Source organism: Pelophylax lessonae (genome assembly GCF_965119305.1).
Source record: "Pelophylax lessonae genome assembly, chromosome: 2".
In the NCBI taxonomy this organism is placed as follows: Eukaryota; Metazoa; Chordata; class Amphibia; order Anura; family Ranidae; genus Pelophylax; species Pelophylax lessonae.
The window spans coordinates 364741279-364752256 of record NC_138769.1 but is presented as its reverse complement, the minus strand read 5'-3'; the positions used below and the strand labels follow the sequence as shown (position 1 = coordinate 364752256).

Sequence of the window (10978 nt, the reverse complement as noted above, 5' to 3'; positions counted from 1 at the left end):
ATACCCAGCATTAGAGAGGATTTACTTACAAAGCAAAATACCTTTGCACACTGGTACTGACTAGTATTCCAGCGTTTCTCTTCATGGTGCAGCTAACATGACCCCAGTGATTATATAGTGGGACAGAGGAGGGCCAGATGAGGATGTTGTGCAGGCACCTGACATCCTCCTTATCAACCAATGGCATCACTGGTTGTTAGGATGCCAGCGATTGGACGACACCCAAGGCTGTATTGCTGCATAATGAAAATCTTTGCCTTTGTGTAACAAAACAGCAGGCTTGATCCAACCCCTGGCTTGTACATAATTTTTAAGTACTTTGGGGCAATTTTTAGGAGCTTTGCCAAGGCACCCCTAAGGAACCCAGAAAGAACCCCAGGGTGCCTAGGCATTCTAGTTGAAAAAGCCTGGCTTATATAACCGATGAAACCATTAGAATCTAGTGTATAAAAACATCAGTGATACATTTCATAAATGTATTTTTCAGCAGTGTAAAAAAAGCACACATCAAACTTTCTAAGTAAAATTTATTTAAATCAATAAATTAGTGAGGTACATAATTGTTCTATTGCAAACGCATCTATTTCCAAGTCAAGTTTCAGTAGCTCAAAGCATTCTCCTAACCCTTTATAACTAGAATTATTCTTCCCCCCTAAGACAAAAAAATACCCCTCTTTCTGATGATCCTACAGAGTGAGGGAAAAGCAGGTAAATGTCTGTTTTGGGGGGAACCACCTACATTGGATGCAGATCCTAGCTCCATGCTGGTGCATGCATAGCATTCGTATAGGAAGTGCAAGGTCAGATTATCACCCAGCACTAGGAGGCAGGGGGCACCAACCTGGGAGGACCCCACACAGCAAGTGATGCATAGGCAAGGGAGGGTGATAAGGTGAATACAATTTTACTAACAAACCTATGTGATCTGATTTCCGGGACTGATAATTACTGGTAAACATGTTTTTTCGTTTGAGAATGAAATGGATACATAGTGCTATGGCATTATAAATGTCCACAGAAATACATATGGGGAACATCTTTTTTCCTTCCCTGATAAGACTTCATCTAGCCTCTCGGAGAACTGCAGGGAACTTTACCAAGTGAAACAGAGGCCAACAGTGTGCAGTGAGGTAGATAGCCAGGTTACATACAGACATTGTAACTCCCATTGTTATATGGGAAAACGTACACACTGGACCAACAGGAAATGGGCCATTAACATTGAGAAAAATCTACACCTTCCCTATAGCACTGAATTAACAGGATATATGCTCTGAATAGTATAAAATTACAGGTAATATATAAACTATATCCACTGCCCAAGTAAAACAAAAACATTTCTCAAAACAGGAATCTTCAATAAAATGAACAGTCACCTTTCACAGTCTGAATTCTGCCAGACGGGCAAAAGTCACCATGTGAAGGAAGCGGCTTACTAGACTGTTACTGAATGCTTCGTGCTTCAAGGATGCCTGCATGAGGATTCTTTTTCCCCCAAACTCACAAGCTATACATGTAAAGCATAAGTAATAACTGTGAAAAATGAGCATACACATACATCAAAAATATCCAACAGTTTTTTACAGATGTGTCTGCTTACACAATGGCATCACATCTTCTAATACCCAGATGATGTCTATCAATAATGATCTCTAGATGCACAAGGCTGTACAGGTATCACATGCTCAGCAAAGTTATGAAATATACATTTTAAAAACAGCTAAAAATACAAATAAAACTGTGGTATAAAATACTGCACTTAGTTCTTATTTTAGTGTATAATTGTACGTTTTTAAACATAGCATCCATTGTATGTGCATGTGTGTGGTGTATACAGCAGCGTGCACATGGAGATTTGCCGCTGAATGACATTAAAGCCAATTTTCAGCAAAACCTTTTATTTTTATTTGCTTTGGATAGAGTAGGGAAGGGCTATACCATCAGTCAGGTTTTTATTTATATCTAAGTGTCCCTTTAAGTAATACTAAAGGCTCACATTTTTTTGTTTCAAAAATAACAAACATGTTATACTTACCTGCTCTGTGTAATGGTTTTGCACAGAGCAGCTTTGATCCTCCTCTTCTTGGGGCCCCTCGCCAGCAGTCTGGACTCCATCCACCCCCCACCAAGTGCTCCCATAGCAATCTGCTCGCTATGGGGACACTGGCACATGCTCGCTCCTGAGCCCCACTCTGTGTGACCATAAGACACACAAAATGGGGCTTGGCCCTCCCCACTGGCTGTAATTGACAGTGACGGGAGCCAATGGCTCCTGCTGCTGTGTCTGAGCCAATCAGGAGGCAGAGAGCAGAGACATCAGTAACTCTCGTGCACATCACTGGATCGAGATTGGGCTCAGGTATGTATTTAGAGAGGGCTGGCGGTCGAGCTGCATACTGAAGGTTTTTTTCCTTCATGCATACAATGCATGAAGGTAAAAAAACCTTCAGCCTTTATAACCGCTTTAAATACATGGTAAGTATTTGGCACACTAAGTTGCTTGTCCAAAGCAATATTAAAGAGGAACTTTACTCAAAAGAGTAAGTTCCGCTTTACCGCCTCCTCAAAATTTTTATAGGTACCTGCTCCCATGTCTGGTCAGAGCGCCGCGGCGATCTGAGCAGAAGTTTGGGCCCTCTGCTTCCTTTGCAGCCTCTTAGGACATGTTACAGGTCCGAGGAGACTGCACGGCCATTCACAGGGCACAGCACGGCTCGCTCCTGTGCAGTGGGCAGCCCGCTGTGAAGCTGCAAGGAGTCACAGTTTACAGGGTAAAGATCACATATAGGCAGTCACTATGCAAAAATGAAGTTATCACATTTTTCTAATGAAGGAGTTCTGTTAGTGGCTATAAAACTTTTCTGCTTATTCCCTATGATGAGGTACCATGTATTCAAGATTTGTAATGATGGACCATCCACCGTAGTCATTCCAGCACGCTTTTCTTGATGATTTTCTAACTCTAATGAAGTGCACCTGAAGTGATTGATGATCTCTCCACCAGGATGCAGAGAAAAACAAAAACACAATTTTAGTAGGATAAGGAAGGATCAGCGTTTTAATTGATATCTATGTTTTCCTGTCCAAATGACAAGTGCTCCAAATTTCTTGTCACAAGCTGTAGACATACAAAAGACCTGCCAAAAGAATTGTGTTTTTCTCCATCCATTCCTGAGAAATCTTTTGCTTGTTTGCAATTTGCGTCGCCCTTCCCTTTGCATCTTGCCGCAAAGGCTAGTTATAGGTTATGGTGGTTGCCGCTTTTATGTATCGTAAAAGAGCAGCAGCAGGTCATCCTTCTGCTCATTCTGCTAACTCATGCTATCAGAAACTTTCTTGTCAATATATTTGCATGCAGCACATCTGATTGGCTCCCAGTCAGACCCAATAGAGATTTCTGCTGTATAGTGCATTGCAAAAAATGATATTAAAGAGGAAGTAAACCCAAAAAACCAAAAACCCTTTAAGACAAAGGCATAATGAGCTATTATGCATCGCATACTAGCTCATTATGAATTACTTACCTTAGAATGAAGCCCCCGCAGTGCCGCCCCCTCAGCGACAGGACGGCTGACATATCTGATTGGCCGGAGGTGTGATTACATCACTCCCGCGCATGTGCGCGGGAGCCGCCTTTCACTGCACAAGGCTCTGAAGAAATGGCATGGGTGGCCGTTCCTTCAGAGTGCATGCACCAATGGCATCATCGGCTGCATTAAACGTAAATTTCTCCTAAGCAATGCAAGGTATAAGTTCCAAGAGAGGGTTTACAACCTCTTTAAGTCAAATAATATTATTGAATAAAAAAATGCATTCATTTGTGTCTTTAATACCAGCCTCTAGTTCAGCATTAACACTATCCATAACTAAAAATACTCTGTATTACATGGTGCACGCCAATAGGATTGTTGGCACCGCCATACAGAATAAGCAAAGCTTTGCAGATGATATGTGTATGTTTTTTTTTTTTTTTTTGGAGTTTGAAATGAAACTATCCAAGTGGAGGTGCCCTTGAAGCAAGCAGATGAAAGTAACTTTTCTTCTTTCACAAAAGTACCATCAACTGTAAATTTGCGCAGAACTCTGAAGCATGAAACATAGAATGTTTATTGTGAACTTATATGATAACCTGTATTTGATGTATGAACTATGCTTTGCTGGCATTGGGTACACATTTCCCAGGCTAACCCTGTTTCACCAGACATCTTGGACTTTTGGATACTCCTACCTGGGAATGTAGCTTATTGAAAGCATGCTATATATGCTAAATACTGGAGCTGGGTTGGGGTGAATGGGATTTACACATCACAGATTGTTTGTGATCAAAATACAGTGTCCTGTTCTCTCTTATAATTGCATAAGGGTGTGTATAGTTAATACTGGCCATAACTCTTTTATCAGTAAACACAATGCATTACATTTAAAGATTTATAGAAATTGTGGAACTTGTTCCACACTCATAATACGAATCCCACTGATTCAGAGATGCATTGCAAATTCAATCTACTAAGGTAAACTAGTGTAATTTGAGGTATGGTACCTCAGTGCACATGGGTATTACCCATCAGTTACATGCTTAGGGGGCAGAATGGGGATGTCATGCTATGTGTGTGTTTCAGGAGGACGAAAGACAGAGCAATGCAACGAAACACAATGCTTTGCATATATTTAAATAATGCTTCTCCTATAGAGAAAGCTGTGCAAATAATATTATTGATTGAACAGGGAGCTTCCCCATAAACATAAAAATGACATACTACATTCTGCATCCCACCATAAACAATAATCTGTAGCTAAAACTGCATACAAGTATCAATCGCACTTACAATCTCTGCATTCTACCATGCAGGTACAACCAGAAATGAATGTTTGTGTAAAGATAGTTTAATGTGTACATATAGTGTAGCTTTGTATGGAACAATTTTAATCAATCCATACAAAATTAAAAAAGAAAAAGTATAAATTCCAGTGTTTGACGTTACTGTATGTACAGAAAGGCCAGTAGTTTAAAAGAAAAGGTGGCGAGAATGCAGTAAATGCATTTACTGATTTTCAGTTCTAAAGTCTTTGAAGTCCCTTTGTTTAATAATATTTATAATGGTTAATACTGAGTTTACTAACTAGGTAGCCATTTTTTTAGACAGCTGCACTGCAAGTGAAATTAATATTAACAACTAAATTGCTTAATAGAACTAGAATTCTCCAGTGTTTGTTCAATAATGTCAACAGTGATGTCCTCTATCTCATAAGGTACCCAAATGCATAAGAACAATATATAGCAACTGCCCTTTGACTGCACATAGAGCCGATGCCTACCACTAACTCTTTCCTCGACAGGTCTTGCAATTAGTGCATTGAACAGGAAAAAAATAAAGATAATTGCCCATTGCTGGAAAAAGCACTGACAGTAATACAGATCTACCACATGTTGTATTTGGAGCTTAGCTCATGGGTGGAATAAGATCAGCAGTAGACTTTGTAAAGTCTATCACTTATACCTATCGGGATAGGTTGCACGAGTCTGGCTGAGAGGAGAGAAAATTTATGGCTTTCCACAAATCCTTTATTTTATAATATTTATTGCCCTCTACTAACCACAGTACTAAACAACATGGCAAAGATGAAAGAGCAAATTTTCCCCATGGAAATCTAGGGTCAGGCTATAGACATACTGTACATAGTTTTCTATTATGAGTTTGTGTTTCTTTTCATTAATTGCATGTATTTATTGCTATCAGTTCCAAATCTCTTTGGATGGCCTGAGACCAGCTGCAAAACGTGGAACAGAACTTGAGAGCCTAACTGGATAAGCAGGGCACAGTGAGTGCAAGTCTGATTGGAACCAACCTTATCCCAAAAAGCCAAGGAAAAATTATATTATTGGAGCTTTATCTTTACACAAAGAGCATTGATTTGTATTTTTGTACCAATAACTATCATTCAGATATAACCACCATCAACATTCATACACACAGAGATCATCATACATACACATTTCTATAAAGACATCAGTTTGTAGACATTCACTCAAATACTTTAAGCCATCAGGTAAGTTCTTAGTTGCCCACACATTGTCCACTCCAGCAGATGCACATAAAGAAATTGTCCCTCTTCTTCCTCTGGAGATGAAGTGTGAACAACCAAAATCCATGCTTAATTCGATTGTTGAAAAAACTGAGCAAAAAAAAATGACCTCAGCAAAAAGAGCATTAAGTAATAAGCTCAAGTTTCATGTGCACCAATCCACCTGCTGCCCCACACTCAGGAGATGAAAAATCAACAGGAGCAGCATCTGCATAATAAAATCTTTGAGGCACTTTCTAGAGGCTGAGTGTTATACAAAATGGTACTCGCCATTTTAGCAAGACAAGGAAGCAAGAAAGGACAATGCTAATTGTAGCCACAGTGCAGCTCATTATTGTAACCTGATTGACATCTCAATCGCTTCACAGCCGAGACTAAGGATGAGTCTCCTCTCAATGGCAACCTGTCTCAGAGAGAAAATATGGCTTGTCAAGTCCTTTTCACCTCTCTGTGACATTAGTAAAGGAATCCCATTTCCAGAGGTCCCCACTGAAATTGCATAAGAATGATTTAGGGTCATTTCTTTTTAAAATATGGAGAATACAAGAGTCAATCCAGCAAGTGTACATGATCAAAGTGACCAAATGTGGTCTCTGTTCCTGTAACTGTAGTGGAATACCTCTTCTTATAGAGCATCTCAAGTCAGGGAACATCATTTCTCCTTTAATTCAGGGGACTCATTCCATATTATTGCTGTCTGAGCGGGAAATATTAAGTGTCTGTGCAGACACAGATATATCTCCTTGATCTACTGGACTATGGTAGTCAGATGTCATGTCCTGGTCTATTAAGGGCATTTGCATGGAACTCAGTGTGAAGGAACTCACTGGGCCTTTCTTCAGACACTGTGAATAAAAGCCAAGAAGAATGTCGAGCTTCTCTTCGATAGACTGGACCTTGAAAAGAAAATGAACCTATTAGATGACAGTTGATATTCATAGTAACAGCTTATAAATGTAACAATAACATATCTATTTTACTTGCTTTTTCCTAAAAATAAGGAGCTAAAATTAACCATGTAAAGCTCAGTTTTGAATATCTAATCCAATAGGTTTGAAGCTCTGAGCACACAACTTGTCCATGCAGATTGGGTCACCTGACACAACGTAGGCTGTACATGGACTATTCTGTAACATATTTGACAAAGTCTGTGTGAGAAAATTAGAGTAGATGTTTTATTAGAACAGCACACACATGCTGATGTGGTCCATGTATAGCCATACATCCATAGAATCGTTTTGAAATTCGATTGGATAGCTGTTGGATTTTTAATGTTGGCGGTGGCATGTACATGGCACTTGTAACCTTACTAGTAAAACTTGGAGAACTCTACAGGACACACGATATTGGTCCTAAATATGGGTTATATGCAGCTACCTCCAGGTGACTGGAAAACAGCAAAATAAAGCTGCACGAACTTCTCATATATAATCCCTCCCACTTCCAGCAAGCCTAATTTTTGAAGCAAACAATGGAGGGATCATAAGCATATCAATAAATAGATGGATTTATTGAGTACTTATCAGTCATCCAATTTGATTTCTTTTAAATGTGTGATCTGGACCTTCCTCTGGCCGCTGTGAGCTAGACCTGACATTGAGACCTGGCTTTAAGCAACTTCTTAGTAAGGCACGTAAGATTGCAGATTTTGGTTTCCCCCTGTTGACATATATATATATATAAATGGTGCTGATTGGTGGTGCTCATTGAGCTTTTATGCCTCAGATGATGTCAGATGTGACGAAACACATAGGGCAGAGCCAATGCTCGTGACGTCATTACGCACTTTTATGCTAGAAAGTGACTGACTCCCAGGACCGGTTGTATATGTTAAACGCCTATGTGATTTTATATTTTGAGTGTCTAGTATATTTTAAAATACAGTGTTATTGCAGTTTTACACTATGAGACTTTTCCAGATTTCTTCTCATGTTACGTCCAAATAATCTAACTCCTATGAGAGTGTAACGCGATTTGAGGTGGAGGTGAATGGTATTCCAGAGAGATACAAACCTGAGGTTATGGCTATCATAATCTCTGGAGTGGAGGAGGAAGTGTACAGTATTCTACACGTTGACCATTGAGAAATACAAGCGCATTTTGACTTTTTTATTTAACTCAAAGAGTTAATTTGCTTTGGTAAGCGTATCTATGTGGCACATGGTGGTGGATCACAGTGGTATCATATTTATCATGAAAGCTTATATATTCAAGCATAAAGGAAGATTTGCTGACTCTTTTGGGACTGTTTTAGCGCTGCACTTTTGTTATCTTTAATCAAGGGCGCCCCTGGGACTGGAGCACAAGGGCAGAGGAACAGAAGATATTGGAAAGGGATATATCCAATGTTCTAGGGACAATTTCTGATGGTTGATGATTCAAATTAACCTCTGCAGAGCCTGTACTGTCCTCTGGATATTGGCTGATAGGGTTAGGGAGAACTGGTCCTTTAACAGTGGATTTTCAAGATATCCCACAACATGTATCCTCTGAGAACAGAGAAGAGCTATGACGAGGGCAGGCACTTTGGTGAAGACCTAAGTAAACATCCCTGACACCTCAGAAGGCCTTGGAAGAAGGGAGACAATGACCAACCTGGCTGATTCTGTGCAGAATCTATGAACTCAATGAAACTCAGATCAAGAATGGGTCAAGTGCCTCCACTAGCCTTAAACTGTGAACAGCTCCAAATAAAACCCCTAAAACTGTCTCATTTGTGTCTAGGGTAATTACCCCAGTAAAAAGGCATGAAGTGTGGGGGAGGCAAACTGACACTCTGGACCTAAACATCTGAGCTTTCTTGGGCCAGAAGGTTGACAGATGTCCCCTGACTTTGACAAGTGGGGGCGCTGATTTAGTGGCAGAAAATGTTTATTTAGATGGCTAGGAGGAAGGGTGTACAGTTGAAGGCCCAATCGGAGTCCCCAGGGGAAAGCATGAGATCAGGCAGTGGCAGCTGTCAGAACAGATCTCTTTAGGTGTAAATATGTGAATTAAAGTGATTATAATCCCTCTGTTTTTTTCAAGCACTTTCAGCAGCTGATTTAATCATTACTGAGTATGGGGCTTGTTTATCTTTTAATCCTTGTCTATGTTCCAGTTTAAGCTGGTGCCATGACAGCTGCCCCAAGATTTCAGCTTCTGGATGGTTCCTTTCTCTTGCAGCATTCTATGGAGCCAGCCTTGCATACAGGGACTAGAGTGCCTCCCCACATTGTGTGTTTACCATCATAAACACACAGCTCTGTAGTCTAGGATGGTAAAGCACCTCCTTGCTCCTTCCCTACCCTGCCTTCACAAGCAAATAGACTGGCTCAAGACTGCACTGCCCACTGTTATCTCTTTCCTGGTAAGACCAGAAATCCAGGGAACCAGCACTAAGACAGCCGGATCCAGCAGCATTGAAAGTTGTAAACTGCAAGTGCTGGGGTAAGAATTTTTCAGTTTAGTGGGGAATGTTTACTTTATTGTGCTCAGTGTGGCAAGCTAAAAAATGTTGAGAGTTTATAACTAGTGTTGAGCGAACACGGACTGTATTATTCGTGTTCGTACCGAATAATTGGATTTTTTGTACCCGAACACGGACACGGACACTTTACTGTATGTTCGGGTAAAAATCCGTGTTCGGTCGTTTTATTTCCGGGTTTTGCATGCTTTGGCGCTCTTTTCATGGCGGGCTTTCAACAGCCAATCAACAATCGTTTAACTGGTGTGCCTTAAGCCATCCCAGCCATGCCTGCAAATGTCTCAGTAGCTGTGATTGGCCGTCTGAAGCATGTGACCAAGTCTTTATAAGTTCGAGGCAGCCGCAGCGGCGTCATTATGCTGCTTAGATTCAGGGACAGAGCACACATCAACGTGCTGGCTGCTGATTAGGGAAAGATAGGCAGGAAAAAACCATTTGTGTCCGGATAGAATTGAGGGACAGGTCGGAGTGTTTAGGCAGGGCGAGTTGTAGGCATTTTAGGGATAGAGTCTGCTGAATTATAGGGTCAGTGTCTTCTACAAACTACAATCGATATTGCTGTGTGGGGGGTGGGGTGAATCTGCACTCAATCCTGATCTACGATCTCTTCTCAATCCTGTTAGGGACAGAGTCTGCTGAATTTTAGGGAAACTGTGTTCTACAAACTACAATCGATATTGCTGTGTGGTGTGGGATTGGAGATAGGCAGGTGTCAGTGATCCACATCCATTTTTCTGTGTGTGAGCTGCAGTGAACACAATCTTTTTGGGCTGCAGTGAACACAATCTTTTTGGGCTGCAGTGAACACAATCTTTTTGGGCTGCAGTGAACACAATCTTTTTGGGCTGCAGTGAACACAATCTTTTTGGGCTGCAGTGAACACAATCTTTTTGGGGTGCAGTGAACAAAATCTTTTTGGGGTGCAGTGAACACAATCCTTTTTGGTGTGCAGTGAACACAATCTTTGTGGGGTGCAGTGAACAAAATCCTTTGTGGGGTGCAGTGAACACAATCTTTTTGGGGTGGAGTGAACAACATCCTTTTTGGGGTGCAGTGAACAAAATCCTTTTTGGGGTGCAGTGAACAAAATCATTTTTGGGGTGCAGTGAACACAATCTTTTTGGGGTGCAGTGAACACAATCTTTGTGGGGTGCAGTGAACACAATCTTTTTGGGGTGGAGTGAACAACATCCTTTTTGGGGTGCAGTGAACAACATCCTTTTTGGGGTGCAGTGAACACAATCTTTTTGGGGTGCAGTGAACACAATCTTTGTGGGGTACAGTGAACAGAATCTTTGTGGGGTGCAGTGAACACAATCTTTGGGGGGTACAGTGAACACAATCTTTGTGAGGTGCAGTGAACACAATCTTTGTGGGGTGCAGTGAACACAATCATTGTGGGGTGCAGTGAACTCAATCTTTGTGGGG

At 40.9% G+C, this 10978-nt stretch overlaps 1 protein-coding gene across 5 annotated transcripts in view; it reads right to left on the bottom strand.

Moving 5' to 3' along the window:
• Positions 1-5388: 5388 nt before the first annotated feature.
• KCNQ4 (potassium voltage-gated channel subfamily Q member 4) overlaps positions 5389-10978 on the bottom strand; it is a 332459-nt gene continuing 326869 nt past the window's right edge. For all 5 annotated transcript variants that reach the window (XM_082246982.1, XM_082246978.1, XM_082246979.1 and 2 more), the window contains one exon: positions 5389-6980. In XM_082246982.1, coding sequence (XP_082103108.1) covers positions 6762-6980 — 219 coding nt within the window. In that variant the 3' untranslated portion in view covers positions 5389-6761. The remainder of the gene's footprint in view (positions 6981-10978) is intronic.